The 17,232-nt window shown below is 41.3% G+C and overlaps 1 protein-coding gene across 1 annotated transcript in view; it reads right to left on the bottom strand.

Moving 5' to 3' along the window:
* The window catches only part of LOC149254710 (uncharacterized), a 30,517-nt gene extending 17,117 nt beyond the window's left edge, over positions 1–13,400 (bottom strand). The window contains exon 1 of the mRNA XM_089454821.1: positions 13,180–13,400. Within this exon, the coding sequence (XP_089310947.1) occupies positions 13,180–13,400 (221 nt within the window). The remainder of the gene's footprint in view (positions 1–13,179) is intronic.
* Positions 13,401–17,232: the final 3,832 nt, after the last annotated feature.

Raw genomic sequence — 17,232 nt, 5'->3', positions numbered from 1 at the left:
AGAGGCTCTAGCCTCACAGTTTGAGCTTGATTTTTCATTGATCGCATGCTTGGTTTCAAGTGTGATGGGATCAGTGTGGTTCTTGGACAGTGGTGCATCTTTTCACATGACGGGAGATAGTGATTTGTTCTCTGATCTGGAGGACAAAGATCTTGGAGTGCACATCGAGATGGGCGATGATGGTAGATACAGTGCGACCGGTATCGGTACCATTTCCTTTGAGAGGGAGTCTGGTAAACCTTTCGTATTGAAGGAAGTCATGCATGTTCCAGGATTGACGAAGAATCTCATCTCAGTGGCGATGTTAGAAGACAAGGGGTATGATGTTGTTTTCAGCGAGGGAAAGGCTTTCCTGCGCAGCAAGACAACTGGTGAGACCCGGAAGATAGGGGTTCGAGTGAGGAACCTTTATCAGTTGCATGTAGATGGATGCGCAGCAATGGTGGGCGAGGCAGAAGGATTGGTGAGCCGAGATGATGGCGAGTTGTGGCACAGGAGATTGGGTCACCTTCACCATGGAGCCTCAAAGATACTGCAGCAGATCACTACAGGGATTCCTAAAGGCACACTTGCGCAGTCAGATCAGTGCAAGGGGTGTACTTTGGGGAAGTTTGTGAAAGCCACCTTTCACGAGAAGGATAGTCGCGCCACGATGATCCTTGAGAGAATTCACACAGATGTGTGTGGACCTTTCTCAGTTGCTTCGACAGCAAAACACAGTTATTATGTGATTTTTGTTGATGATTTCTCTCGTAAGTGCTGGATCTTCTTCATGCATAAGAAGAGTGAGACATATTCAAAGTTATGTGAATTCAAAGCACTGGTCGAGAAGGAGTCGGGGAAGAAGGTGAAGGCTCTTAGGAGCGATAATGGTGGTGAATACATCTCGGACGAGTTCAAGGATTTCTGCAAGGCAGAAGGGATTCGTAGAGAGCTCATAGCTCCCCATAACCCACAGCAGAACGGGGTAGCTGAGCGGAAGAACAGAACAATTGTGGGTGCTGCACGGGCAATGTTGCATGATCAGGGCCTACCCCTTCACTTGTGGGCGAAAGCATGCAATACAACATTTTATGTGCAGAACTGTTGTCCTCATAGGATACTTGGCATGAGTACACCTGAGGAGACTTATTCTGGTAAGAAGCCTGATCTTTCTCATTTGAGGATTTTTGGTGCTAATGTTTACATGCATGTGACGAAGGATGCAAGGAAGAAGTTGGAGCCGACCGCAGAGGTTGGGATATTTGTGGGGTATACTGATACGCCCCACAACTATCGTGTGTATTTGCCAGACAGTGGTAAAACTGTTGTGCGACGGGATATAAAATTTCAGGAGGAGAAAGCCATGAAGTGTTCGCTTGAGAGGGAGCTACACTTGCATGCAGATGAGGAGCTATTAGTTCCTAAGGATGAGCTTCAGGACGTGGATCAACCACAGGACGAGGTTCATGGAGTGGAAGAGACCACTCATGCAGCGCCAACCATCAAAGGGCGAAAGCGCTTGACAGAAGTTGAGCGATTGGCTCAAGATGCAGAGAAAGTTGTAGGACCACCTACAGCCCAACGCAGGCAGAGACAGCCACTTGATCGGTACACTGGATACATGGCTCTGATGAGCAAGTGTGTTGTGACTGAGCCATCCTCTTTCGAGGAAGCTGTGGAGGATCCCGCATGGGTAGACGCCATGATGGAAGAGTATGATTCTATTGTCAGAAACAGTGCATGGGAGATTGTTCCTAGACTGGAAGGGAAATCAGTGGTGGGTTCGAGATGGATCTACAAGGTCAAGCAGGCAGGTGACGGGAGTGTAGAGAAGTACAAGGCAAGATTTGTTGCCCGAGGCTTTTCACAGATAGAGGGGATCGATTATGAGGAGACCTTTGCACCTGTCGCAAGGTATTCTTCCATACGGACGATTCTTGCTCTCTCAGCGCAGATGGGATGGCACATTCATCAGATGGATGTGAAGACTGCGTTCCTCAATGGAGTCATTGAGGAGGAGGTGTACATTGAGCAGCCTGAAGGCTTTGAGGTCTTCAGCAGCGAGTCACATGTGTGCAGGTTCAAGAGAGCACTGTATGGGTTGAAGCAAGCACCACGTGCTTGGTACACATGGATAGACAGCTATTTCACAGGACTTGGATTCTCCAAGAGCGAGGTGGATCCTAACCTATACCAGATTGTGGTGGAGGGTAAGTTGCTTATCATTGTACTGTATGTTGATGATTTGATTCTAACAGGTGATGAGTTGTTGATACTGTCATGCAAGAAGGATCTTGCTACAGAGTTTGAGATGAAGGACTTGGGCCGCAGCATCAGTAGGCTTTGGGATATCCGTATTTATGAACTCCTTCAGCCCGTTATCATCCAATACTGCCTCCATCCTATCCTTCCATGCAATATAGTTTGAGCTGCCCTCAAGAGCATACTCCAATCGCAATCCGTTGAAAGACATTGTTGCGTTGTCACCAAGAAAACACTGTTGCAAATTCGAATTCCACCAGCAACCAACTCAACTGCCTCGGATCTAAGATTTGTGAGAACACAATATTTCTCGTACATAGATTGACTGTATGGGCATTCACCGGATATCTCACCTTCTAAAGGAAGGATGAATCTAGAGGCTACCTGGCCCGATTACAGACTCTGCCTGAAGAAATAGAATGTAAACACTTCCTAAATAGTAGATCTGATGATCAACAGCTCCGATACCATGTAGAAATTTTTTTTCTACACTTATCTAGCTCCGATACCATGTAGAAATTTTGAATAATTTAACACATATTCGACAGAGATTATCCTGATCATGTACTATTGCGGAATACATACACAATAAATAAGCTCCTCTACATTGATCATCAATATAGCAGCATTAATAACAATAAAACATCAAGAGCATTCACACATTAACACAGTATGTAACCCGGGGAAAGCATCTCGCTAAAAACCCCACACTATCTGTATATTAATGATTGAGACCATGTAACATTACAAAGTACAATGCTTATCACAAGAAATCCAGTACCAGCTCCACCTGTTACACACAATACAACTAAGATCTGATCTCCAAATCTATTCCACTGCTTGCCTACCTCCACTGCTCAATACCTGCTCAAGAATGAATGAGAATGGTCTACCAAACTCGTATTTCACCTCCAAAAAATCACTCACAATGTGTAAGACGTGAGCAGAAGCTACAAACTGGGCAAATACATGAGCAAACTCATTGGCATACTCAATCCCTTGATTGTGCAAGTTCTGATGCACAACTATAGTCACAACTGATAGCAATATGATTCTCTAACACCTGTCCCTGCTGAACTGAACATGCACTGACATGCAACTGAGTTAACTGATGTATTCTATAGTTGTATTATGAGTTAATAATTAGTTTAACAACTCATCATTAGTCTATTTGCAGTTAGACTAACTACAACTAGTTTAACCAAGTCAAACTGAACACAACTCCATCAACTCCACAATCAACTCCACCAAACTCAACTGATTGAGTTCTAACTGAAGTCATGCATGCAACAACTCAACTGACTCATAAGAAAAGTGTACTTCCTTCTTACAGCTGCATGGGCCACATCTGTAGCTCAAACTGAAGTGCTCCAAGAGAATAAGATCAAGTTTATAGTCCAAATATTATTATGAGACAATAATATTTGACTTTTCTATTTTTTGACAGCCAGTCTAAAAATAGACTTTGATCACCCACACTGTGGTCACCCACACTTTGGTCACCCACATTGTGATCACTCACACTGTGGTCACCCACACTGTGATCATCCACACTGTGATCAAAAATAGAACTTGCGCCATAATTTGCCTGCGGGCCCACTTAGTGAAGGCGACTCTTTTCACTAAGCTCCATCATCTTGTTGCAATCTCAACAACAAAGTTATAGGGGGGATAAAATAAAAATAGTAGTATACTAAATATTGGAATATGATAAGGTAAAGAAAGGATTCCAAAAAATATCTAAAGGGGAATAGGAATAAATAAAAATAGTAATAATGATAAGAAAACATATTAATTGTTAAGGAGGTAAGGAAAAGTTGTGAGCCCTCATATGGTGATTATAAGGAAAAAAATAAAACCCATAAGGTTTGGATAAAAATAACATGTATTAAAAAAAAAGGTAAATACTATGAAAGTAATTAGGAGACCAATAATAAAACTAGGATTAAAAATGAGGAACCAAAGTAAGGATATATTTTATAAGAGAGGGATTAATAGTATTTATTTTAATTAAGATACAAATAATATGCTATACATAAATAGAAAGAAAGGAAACTAAAAATGTAAAAGATGTAAAAAAGGGGGAAAAGGAGACAAGAGGATCATAAGGAGAGGGCCGGACTCCAACTTTTGTTCAATATCCAACCATCATCTCTGTTGAGATTCTTAGCATGCCTTTCAATCTCAATGGCCTCTCAAAGCTTCCTATGGTAGAAATGGTCAACCCTAGCAATAAATTTAGAATCCTCTATACAAACATGGTGCTTGGACTTCTCGACATGCTCAGCTAGAGCCAAAGAGCGGGAACAATTATGCCTTATGTCTGCTGTGTGTTCATTGATCCTTTGGTTGATTGATCGACCCATTTCCCCAATATATGGAGTACCACATGAACATGGAATCAGGTAAACACCTTTCAAGTCCTTCGGGTTAATGGGATCTTTAACAGAACCAAGAGAATTTCTAATGGTTCTAAGAGGTCTGAATGAAGAGGAAACATTATTCCGCCTAAGGCTATGAGCAATCTTATCCGAGGTCCCTTGAATAAACGGGAGATGAACCTTGGAGATAAGATCAATACGAAAAGTTTTCTCTCTATAATCTTTACATGCTCTTTGAAAAGCTTTGAGGCTCTAAGTTATGTTATATCCATTATTCTTAAAAACTTCAAGGAGATGAGATTTATCCTGCTCTAGGTTGTTATCATCAGAGATTCTCAGAGCATGGGTAGCAAGGGTGCTGAGAACACCAAATTTCTAAGCAGGAAAATGATGAGAACTAGCATGAAGATATTGTTCCGTGTGAGTTTTTTAATGAAAAACTTGGTGAGAAATGGAACTATCATCCATTCTAGAGGGGAGAATGTCAAGGAAAGGAAGGCATCCTTCTACCTCAACCTCCATTGTGAACTTTATGGATTTAGATTGAGAATTAAGGTGGCTCAGAAACAGATCCAACTTCTCACGACCATGGGGCCAGATGACGCAAGTGTCATCAACAAACCTCTTCCACTTCTTAGGGTGGAATTGAGCTGAGGCTAAGGCCTTGGTCTCAAAATCTTCCATAAACAGGTTGGCAACAATGGGGGAAAGAGGGGAACCCATGGCAACACCACAAGTTTGCTCATAGAATTCTCCTTGGAAACTGAAAAAGGTCGAAGTGAGCCGGAGGCTAACTAGTTTGGTTGTGTCCTGGTCAGTGATCTTGCTTATGACATCAATGGCCTCTTGAATGGGGATTTTGGTATAGAGGGAAACCACATCAAAGCTAACAAGTAGATCCCTTGGGTCTAATTTCACATCTTTCCATTCCTTGACAAAGGACGTCGAGTGCTTAACATATGAATCAGTTCAACCCACAAGAGGTTTGAGCTTAAGAGCTAAGAATTTAGCAAGAAGATAAGTAGTCCCACCTATTGTGTTGACAATAGGTCTCGGGGGGGCCTAGATTTATGAATTTTGGGCAAACCATAAATTGTACGGGTGAGGGGATTACCCAAAAATTTGGTGTTCTCAGCACCCTTGCTACCCGTGCTCTAAGAATCTATGATGATAACCACCTAGAGCAGGAGAAATCTCATATCCTTGAGGTTTTTAAGAATAACGGATATAGCAGAACTCAGAGCCTCAAAGCTTTTCAAATAGCATGTAAAGATTCTAGAGAGAAAATTGCTCATGTTGATCCTATCTCCAAGGTCCATCTCCCGTTTATTCAAGGGACCTCGGATAAGATTTCTCATATCCTTAGGTGGAATAATGTTTCCTCTTCATTCAAACCTCTTAGAACCATTACAAATTCTCTTGGTTCTGTTAAAGATCTCATTGACCCAAAGGACATGAAAGGTGTTTACCTGATTCCATGTTCATGTGGTACTCCATATATTGGGGAAACGGGTCGATTAATCAACCAAAGGATCCATGAACACACAACAAACATAAGGCATAATCATTCTCACTCTTCGGCTCTAGCTGAGCATGCCGAGAAGTCCAAGCACCATGTTTGTATAGAGGATTCTAAAGTCATTGCTAGGGTTGACCATTTCCACCATAGGAAGCTTAGAGAGGCCACTGAGATTGAAATTCATGCTAATAATCTCAACAAAGATGATGGTTGGAAATTGAGCAAAAGTTGGAGTCCAGCCCTCTCCTTATGATCCTCTTGTCTCCTTTTTCCCCCTTTTTAACATTTTTTACATTTTTATTTTTCTTTCTGTTTATTTATGTATAGCATATTATTTGTATCTTAATTAAAATAAATACTATTAATCCCTCTCTTATAACATATATCCTTACTTTAGGAGAAACAAGGATCTTGCGCTGCTTGCTGAAGGAGTTACGCAGCCTTAGCCAGCGAACGCAGTAAGAAGCTCACAGCTGCCCCTCAGCGGCCTCCTGCTGCTGGGGTTTGAGCACCATGGACGCATCAGAGGACGGAGAGCCTCTCTCATATCAACAACAAGAAAATGAAGGAACAACAAAAGCTTTTGCCTCTCTCATCTCTGCAATGGACCCGGCAAATAACAGACCATCAGTCACCAAGTTTGTTAAAATATTGGAAGACATTCCTAAAATCTCACTCCCTCTTGCCCTTCCCCGTAGAGTAGCACTTTCTTTGGCGGAGCGTGGATTAGTGGGGTAGTTTATGGGGTTATGGCCATCGCCCAAAACTGTGCAAAAATGGGTAGAAAGGAACTGGATTGCGTCAATAGATGGAAAAATCTCAATCAGGTTTTGTGGAAGAGGTTACTACACCTTTCACTTTGAAACCAAGGAGGATCGAGATCTGATTTTCAGGAATGGACCTTATTTTATGGATACAAGGGGTTTGTACCTAAACAGATGGACGCTAGATTTCGACCCAGAAATGGATGTACCCAATTTCGTCCCCGTTTGGGTTAGATTTCCACACCTTCCCCTTCATTGTTGGGGGGGTGATTCAGTCAAAGCCATAGGAAATGCAGTTGGGAAATATATAGACAAGTGCGAGCCAAAGGAAAATATGCATGCATGCGCCAGAATCTGTGTAGAAGTGGATCTTGGGAAAGGGCTACCAGAAGCTATCAAAATCAAAGTGGACCAGTGGACGCACATACAACAGCTGGATTATGAACAAATCCCCTTCAAATGCAAGGTATGTCATGAATATGGTCATTTTGCAAATAGATGTACAAAAAAAAAATGAAAATGAAAAGAGTGAAGATCTGGAAAACAAATGGGAACAGGTTAAAAGAAAGAAGACAGTCCACAAACAACCAAATCTATCTTCCTCGTAGCCCTCCACATCCTTTGATCTCCATCCCTCATCACCCAAAGAAGATAATAATCCTCTTGCTAGCCTTAATCCTTTTGAGCCTCTTGGTCCTTCGGCTCCCCCATCCCCTAGACCAAGGTCCAGATCCAGATCTAAATCCCCACAACATACCCCCAACCCCCCTTCATCTCCTCTGGTATCAAACTGTCACCCCTCAGTAGACAGAATTATAACCATAAAACAGTTAAAGGAAGCACCCCCAAATGTAGAATATAAAAAAAAAGCAAGAAGAAAGAAAAACAAAGAACTCAGGGATGAAGCAACAACAAAGGAAATGGCATTAGGAATGCAGCAACCTATGGAAACCTTCTTAGGGAGGAGTACAGGAAACAACAAAAAAAGCCAGCAAAGAGGGAAAGGATCCATGCACCACCCAACAAGTAAATAATGATAGTGGTCTCCTGGAATTGTAGAGGAATGGGATCATTCGTCAAAGAAAATGCCACAAGAGACATTCTAGCAAAAGAAAACCTAGACATCTTTATGATTCAAGAGACAAAAACAAACAACCAAGAAACTGAAAATATTTAAAAAAAATCAGAAATTATGAAGGGGAAGCAATACAGGAAACAAGAGCGTCTAGAGGTATTTGCACAATATGGAAAAACGAAATGTGGGAATTAATAAAATACAAAAGACCAGCATTGGATCCAAACGGATCTAATGAAAATCAGTGTACAATGTTATAAATATATATGCCCCAAATCACTACAAGGAAAAAGAGCAATACCGGGCCACCATAAAAGAAGCTCTAAAAGAAATACAAGCTCGGAAAATAATTCTAGGAGGAGATTTAAATTTGGTAAGAAGTATAGAAGAAAATTTTGGAGGAACATACCACACAGACCCATCTAGGGATATTCTAGAAGAAATAATGGAACAACATAATTTAATAGAAATCCCACCAAGCAACGAGAAATACACTTGGAGCAATAAAAGAGTGGGCAAAAGAAACATAAAAGAAAGGCTGGATAGAATTTTGATACAAGAAAACATAGTAGCAGTGCACAGCTCCATAAAATAAAAAAATTTACACACCACAACATCTGACCATAAACCGGTGACAATAGTCATGGGCAAAACGAAAACTAGGGAACGCTCCCGTTTAGACACAGCTCAATTTGGGACAACAACACAGAAATTAGCGAACTAGTCAAGGAAGCATGGGAGCCAAGAGTAACAGGATCACCTCAGTATATTTGGGAAACAAAATTAAAAACAACAAGAACCAAATTAAAGGAATGGGCAAGAGCAAATGAAAAAAAAAAAGAGTTACAGCAGAAAATGGAAAGCATGCAAACTGAAAAAGAAAATAGAGAAGAAGGCAAGCAAGATTATCTAAGAGAGAAGGAAATATTCTGGGAAATATATAGGGAAAATAGGAAAGAAGAAGAAGAGGCAAGATTGAAATCCAGAAGTTTGTGGCTCAAGGCAGGGGACAAAAACACATCCTTTTTCCACAACACAATGAAAATAAGAAGAGCAAGAAACCAAATAGAAAAAATTCAAGTCGAAAGCCAAGAGGTCAAAGGTGCGGAGGAACTAAAAAAAGTAGCCTATCAGCACTTTAAAAACTTACTCTCAGCCAATGAAGAAATGGCTGAGAGTGAAGATTTCTTAAAGCACACAAAAAAAGAACAAAATGTTGCAATGTGAAAGGATCCCACAGAAGAAGAGGTAGTGGCAGCCATATGGAGTCTGCATCTAGACAAAGCCCCAGGGCCAGATGGTTTCACAATAGCATTCTACAGATCTCATTGGTGTACCATCAGAAAGGATTTCTTAAGAATGGTGAAGAATGTCTTCAAAAAAAAATAGGAGGAACCACAAAATCTTCCTACCTTTCTCTAATCCCAAAGGAAGCAAACCCCTCAACTTTCAACATGTTTCGACCTATCTCTCTTTGCAACTCATCTTATAATATAATAACAAATAAAATTGCAAATAAAATCAAGGAAGTACTTCCAATAATCATATCTAAAAACCAAGGAGGATTCGTGTCCAACAGGCAAATCATATATAATGTAATTATTGTAAAGGAAGTTGTACACTCTAGTATGCTAAGGCAAGAGAAAGGCCTCATAATCAAGCTAGATATGGCTAATGCATTTGACAGGGTCAGCCATCCATATCTAATGGTTGTCCTCCAGAAACTTGGTTTCTCAAGAGATATAATGGAAGTCATACAGGGATGCATTTCTACTCCTTGGATTTCCCCTCCATAAATGGAAGGCCCAATGATTTCTTTCAAAGCACAAGATGCCTTAGGAAAGGTTGTCCTCTCTCTCCCTTCCTATATATTATAATGGCAAAAACTTTAAGCAGGGCTTTGGAAAATCAAAGAAACGAAAGAAACATCACAGGGATCAGAATAGCAAAAGGAGTAAAAACAATAAACCATTCACTCTTTGCTGATGACACATTGCTGCTGGGAGGGGCTTCAACAATAATAGCAAGGAGGTTCAAAAAAGTTCTGGATGATTTTTTACAAGTTTCAGGTGGGATATTAAACAATACAAAATGTAGGATATATGGATGGAATACCCCCCACAGAACTATTCAAATGATCTCACAAATCTTAGACATCCCTGTACAGGAAAAATGGACACACTTCTTCCATCTGGGACTTCCAATCTCAAAAGAGAACATGAAGACAGAAATGGACTAAAAAAATTGAAAAAATGATTTTTTTTTTTACAAAGCTGGGGTATGATGTGGCTGAATATGGCAAGAAGTGTAATACTAATCAAAGCACTCCTTGCATCACTACCTATCTACCGATATGCAATAATCATGGCGCTAGCAAGTGACCACAAAAAAATGGAGTTAATCTTAAGAAGCTTCTTGTGGCTGGGGGGGAAGCAAGAAAACAAAAAATTTAGCCTAGTCAAGTGAGAGCAAGTAGTACTACCTTATGAACAAGGAGGACTATCAATACAAATACCTGGGCTCGTGAATGCAACACTGGGAATGAAAATAATATGGAGACTAATTCCAGGAAAAGAGAGTTGGTGGAAAAAGACTCTTTTATCAAAATATATGGATTGCACCAGGGAAAGATTGCTTAATGGAAATATCCCAATAAGACAATGTACCTAAGTTTGGAAGCTGGTTAAAAAAGCAATTCCATTATTGAGTAGATACATTTCTAAAATCCTAGGCAATGGAAAAACAATTTCAATTTGGGAGGACAGAATCATGGGAAAAGAACTACTTTAGACTCATCTAGAAATTGAAGACATACAAGAGTGGATGAAAGGTAAAGGTTTCAATACTTTACACTTAATCTCTCTATGGAACCAAAAGGAGTGGCAAGACTGGAAAATCTGAACAATTCCGGCAAATATGGAAGGGCAATGGAGCAAAATCAGGCAACTCTTAAAAGGGGCAGCGCCAATCCACCATGATGAGGAAGATGAATATCTCTGGGACCCAAGTGGTGGACATTATATAGTTAGGACTAGATATAAAATCCTTCAAGAACAACCAAATCAACAAGAGTGGGATTCTTGGAAAATAACATGGAAATCAGAAAGTTTGCCTAAGATCAAAATGTTCATCTGGACTCTTTTAAAAGGGAGAATATTGACCAGTGAAAACTTAAGAAAAAAAGGCTTTCAAGGTCCAACACGATGCCCATTATGCATGCAGGCTGAAGAAAATATACAACATCTTTTCCAAGAATGTATCTTTGCCAAAGAATGTTGGCAGCAGCTGATAAGTCCTTTGGAAATAAGAATAAATTTCGAAAATCCCTTGCCGGATTTTCTTCAGACCTTTGAGAAAGCCTACCCATACACAACAAAGAAAAAAGCCACAATTCAAAGAATATGGAAATGCATTCCAGTGGTTCTATGTTGGAAAATTTGGTTGACACGAAACAAGTGCATTTTCAAAAATCAAATCCCAAGGATAGGGAAGACCCTTTCAAAAACATGGGGTCTAACTTCTGAAATACTCAATGTCAAAGGAACAGCTCCAACAGACTATAAAACTCTTCAACAGGAAGAGCGAGATTGGCTCAACAAAGCCATAATAAATAATAATGGGCAAAAAGGATAGAGGAAGACAAGCTCAGGAGTTATATGGAAAATAAGAATGAGTGAAGAGGAACTGACAAACTGGAGGAAAAATCAGAATAGATATTGTCTATACTTTGATGGGGCTTCAAAGCATAATCCGGGAAAGGCAGGGGCAGGGGGAATAATCCTCAATCCTGATGGGAAAGAAAATGTCACTTATGAATGGGGATTGGGACAAATCTCAAATAATAAGGCAGAAGCATACAACTTGTTGATGGGAACAAGAATAATAAAAAAAAGAGAAATCCAAAATCCTATCATAATAGGAGACTCAGCCATAATAATAGAGGCAATGGCAAGAAACAAAAAACCAAGCAATGAGTTCATGAACAGAATCTTTAGAAGAATCAGGAAGAACTTGGAAGGCTCTGGCGATGTAATCTACAGACATGTCTTGAGAATTCACAATCAACAGGCAAATTATTTTGCAAACCAAGCAGTGAAAAAAAATTAAAGGCTTGTTCGTGAAAACCAGGAAGAATACCACAGCTCTGTTCCTTAATAACCAGCAAAAACCACAAGTTTAAAGCTAACCAATTCCAAAGGAAAAATCACAATGATAAAAGCAATAAATCAAAAAACAACAGTTATAAAACAACAAAGGACACATCACTGCAGCAATAGCCAAGAAATCATGGGAAAGCAAAGGAAAAATCATGAAACTTCATACTCTCGTATGAGAAACAACAGGAATGAAGATTCTGATCCTAGTCACAAGAACTACGTTGCAATCTATCTCATCGAAGGCAGGTTTCGGGCTGAGATAAAGCACTATAAGAATAGAGGGTACATTCACAAAAATCGCAGCAGCAATTTCAGCGAGGAAATCTCCATTTTCCATGTTATTATAGTGATACTTTGGTTTCAAAGACCCTCCCTGTCCTCTCTAATAGCCAACAGTGTTTCCTCTGTTCAGCGCGCAGACTTCATCTTAAGCCCCCACCCTTCTACTTACCCAGCTTGCTCACTTCGTATCTCTTCTCTCCCTTCTCTCCCTCCTCTCAGCGAGCGCAAATCCCTTCTGAGCACCCACGCCCTCCATCTGCCCCTCTCATTATATCAGCCCTCCTCCCTGAGTGATATTGTTAGCTCCACTATATAACATGGATTCTCCAAGGCCGGAGGCAAACTCGGTTCTTGGATGTGCTCAGAGAAAGCCTGTAATGGTCATCCTCACCTTCTCCTTTACCCCTTTCCCTCTCCCTTCATCCACATTTCCTACGCTCTTTTGTTAAAAACCATATGTGCTCCATTGTTCTTAAGCCCTGAACGCTTAATCCCATACAACCGCGCGCCCTCGCAGACCCTTCTACCATAGCCTTGGACATTGACCTCCATCACCCTAATCCAACGACCCTCCTGTCACGTCAAACAAACTGACCCACACAATTAAATCCCCACCGTCTAATCATCTCCACCGCGATCGGACGGCGTTCGCTCTTCCCGCGCCCGCGAAGTGACAACCTGTTAATGCGCGATGGAGAGCGGTTTCCGCTGCCACGCATCGCACTCTGAGTGGTATCGCGCGCCCTTGTACCTTTACCGCCCAACCCCTAACTCCAGCGCGATCAATACCGCCTGCCACCTAAACCGCCCTTTTTTCCAGATAAACTCCGCACATCTTCGACGCCCGCTGACCGTTGGATCTATCCACCCAAAATCCAACAACCTGCGCCCACTCCGTTTCCATATCTCCCAGTACTCCTCACCAAGCAATCCCCGTCGTCGATCCACCCAATCTAACGGCCAGTCTCGCTCCGCCATCCGATTATTCCACCCACTGTGCAGTCCACATACCTTAACCATCCCATGCTCCCGAAAGGACGAAGGTGACATGTTTACCTGTACTCGGTGCGTTTTCTCCTCAACCACCGCCTTCAACAGACAGTATGGCCAAGGAGGAAAAAGGACCGAGTATGAGTAGGTAGCTGCATTTAGCAGTTATGGGACTTAATGGATAAGGACGCTACAGCTGCCTGAGAGGATAGCAGAGCACCCGAGAATATCAAATTTATCCACTACAACAAACAATCGCACTCAGACTCCATCAGGAAGTTAAAGCAGTTGGTGATCAATTATGACCCCTCCATACTTAGAATGGCCGAGTGTCTTTGTAATAAAACTCTATATATACCCACAAACAAGATGTAATCAGGGTTGATGGTTGATGTTTTGATGTAAGGTTCAACTTCTGGAGACTGTAACTATTTTGATACTTACAACGTCTCGTCTTCATTTTCAGCTAATACAAGCTTCTTTTGCTATTAATTGCTCACTTTCCATTCCTATTTTGTTCCAGGTTGTGCCTGTTATGCAGATTTCCTGAACTTTTGATGTTTAGCATTAGAGGAGCTATCATCCTACCTCTGTGTTAAAATCTTGTATGTATCAGTGAATGTGTTATTCAGGTTTATTTTCACCTAATGCCTGTCTGTGCATTAGGGAATTAGATTTGCAGACCTATTTACTGGTTGCAGCTAGCCATCACAAGGTCTTGTGCATCTGTTGGTGTGGTCAGTATTCTCCATATTCACCCAATCCTTAAACCGTGAGTAATTGCTGGTCTAAAGCCTTGTAGTCTGGGGGTGTTCATGCATGTCTGGATTCAAGCAAAGTAGGAGTGGTTATCTGGCTTGAACAAGCATCATTCCTTCCATTCATCCATTTGCAACAATAAGTTGAATTTGTAATGTTCCCGAGCATCTCTGAGCTACAACCTAGGAGAGTTTCTTGGGGTGATAACATTAATTTGCGTCGTTGCCGAGGAGAGGAGATTGAAGCTCAGCTTCCCTAGGAAATGACACAGCTCCAACTTTGATGATAGACAAAGTCTGGACACATTTCTGGTTGTAGTCATCTATCTGGCGACTCTACTAGAGGATCAACCTAGTGGCGACTCCACATCACATTTCTGGCTCAGTTTGTGAGGCATACCCGGAGAAATCCTCAGAAATCACCAGCTAACCCAGTGCCTGACCCCGAGAATATTGCTAAGCAAAGGAAAACATCACAGAAAGGAGCATCGGGATCAGGTAAGCCTAAGAAATCTTATGTATCTCTGCAAGAGAAGATTATAGCTGAGAATATACAGTTTGAACATATAGAGCCTAGCGTTGTTAGTGAAGAAATACCCTCAGAGATCCATAAAGCTCCTTGTTCATTTAGTTCCCCTTTGGATCTCAGTCCAAAGAAAGGCCCCCATACAGTCCATAATATTCCTTTGTCTCTGTCATCTATTCCATTGCTTCCTACCATCCAATCTTCCAGTATCCTTCCACCTATCCTAGTCATGGCAGGCCCGCAATCACCCACAAAGATGGAAAGAATCATAGCTGCTAGGTATGGACCCCTGGTCTTGCCTGTTCCTTTGAATGCCATGCTTGCAGGAGAGTATCATAAATATATGCCCAAGTTCACTGGTACAGAGGGAGTAACAGCTAAAGAACACCTTGAGTCTTTTTATAGTTATGCTGATAACCTAGATATCAGTGAAGATGATGTGTGGATGAGAGTGTTTGTCCAGAGCCTTGATGGAGAGGCTAGTAAATGGTTCAGAGAACTGGCCCCTAGGGCTATAGCAGACATCGAAGCCTTAGATGATGTATTCTTGAAGCATTGGGGAGATAAAAAAGACTTGCTTTATTACCATACTGAGTTTGGTAACCTGAAGAGGGAAAACGAGGAATCATTGCCTGATTTTAATAAAAGATTCAATCATATGTATAGTAAGATACCAGCTGAAGTAAAGCCAACCCCCACCTCAGCCAAACTCACTTATGCCAATGCTTTTGACTCTGATTTTTGCCTGCTATTGAGAGAAATAAGATGTGCCACTCTAGCTGAAATGCAAGACGCAACCCTAGAGGTGGAATCTAATATTATGGTTGCAAAAAAGCTCAAAAGTCATGCTGATAGAAGGAGGCAGAGAGGTGAGGCTTCATCTTCCTTTGCTTTATCTTCAGAACCTAAATTACACAAAATGACTAAAATGATAGAGTCATTGGCTACTGAAATATCCAAGCTGAAGCTTGAACAGAGCTTTGGGAAGACAAGGCTTCCAAACACATTTTCTCCAAGAAACCCAAATCCATTTAGAAGGGCAAATGAACATTTGCAAATCATTCAGAGGAGTAAAGAAACAAATGAAGAACAAAAGGTTAAATCTCCTTTATAGAACATAGTCATGGAGGAGGAGCAGTTTGAAGAAGAGGATGAAATTCATTGCATGGAAGATAAAGGCAGTGTTGCCTTTTTGACATTGGCTGCATACAAAGAATCATTGTTGCAAGACCAAACCAGGCAAGAGTGGGACAGAAAGGCTGTTCTGCAGACTGGTGAACAACAAAGATATAATTTGAGGTCAAAAGCAAGAAATGTTAGGGAGAATCCTGCCCAGAGAGCTGTTGTTCCCACAGAGCAACAGAATATCAGACAGAAGAGACCAGCAGCTGATCCAGTTATCCTCAAAGCACCAGCTCAAGAGGTAAGAGGTCTTGACAAGTCCCCTTCCCCTTTCTGCTTTGAGTCAGAATTCTAGAAGTTGTAAATATTTGTGCCTCTGATAGAACTTGTAAAGAGTGAAGTTTTTAGAAAGCCTATCCTTGATGCTCTTGAGCTGAAAGCCATGCAAGCCCCCACCGACTATGTCAATCTGCAAGATGATAAGCCTGCAGTTGTGCTTAGCCCAATGATTGAACCTACTGATGATAATTCCCCATCATTTTATGTCTCCTTGACCATTCATGATAAAATTCTCCACAACTTCTTGCTAGACACAGGGGCAAGCCACAAATTGATGCCCAAAGCTGTCATGGAAGAGTTAGGCCTTGATATCACCAGACCATATCATGATCTATTTTCCTTTGATTCAAGAAAGGTCAAATGTCTGGGATTAGTCAAAGATTTATCTATTACCCTAACTCAGCTTCCATGAAGAGCATGATGATGGACATTGTGGTAGTAGATGTCCCTCCCAAGTTTGGCATGCTGTTGTCCAAAGGGTGGATCAAGAGACTAGGTGGGACACTACAAAATGATTTATCCTATGCCACTGTACTAGTCTTTGGAGGGGAAAGCAGGAGATTGTATAGAGAAGCACAACTGGCCTACATCATTAGTGATGAGAAGAACCCTTCTAATCATCCCATATATGCTGTGGACACTGATTTTGGAGCTTGTATTCTCCAAATTGAAGAATCCCAGAAGGCCTCAATGCAGATCAAGAAACCTGTAGTCTAGGCCGTAGTCTAGGCCGAGGGAGAGCAAGGAAGTCTGGTTTGGGAGATGTTCTTTGATGGAGCATGTTCTAGGGAGACCGCAGGAGCAGGGGTGGTGCTGATATCTCCAAAACAAGAAAGCACACATCTGTCTTTTAAGCTAGTTTTCCAAGTTACCAACAATATAGCAGAGTATGAGGCTCTGATATTGGGCCTTAATGCAGATAAAGAAAGAGGAATTAGGAACATAAAGGTGTTTGGAGATGCTAATCTCATCATTTAGCAAGTAAACAAAACATTTCAAGCAAAGCACCCAAGGATGAAAGCATATAGAGATGAGGTAGGGAGGCTCAAAGATTCTTTTGATAATTTTTGTATCT

This window comes from Pinus tabuliformis, chromosome 7, assembly GCF_031772625.1.
Source record: "Pinus tabuliformis cultivar Carrire ecotype Pingquan chromosome 7, CPIR1, whole genome shotgun sequence".
Taxonomy (NCBI): domain Eukaryota; kingdom Viridiplantae; phylum Streptophyta; class Pinopsida; order Pinales; family Pinaceae; genus Pinus; species Pinus tabuliformis.
Note: the sequence above shows the minus strand (reverse complement) of the source record. Positions and strands in the feature narration are given on the sequence as shown.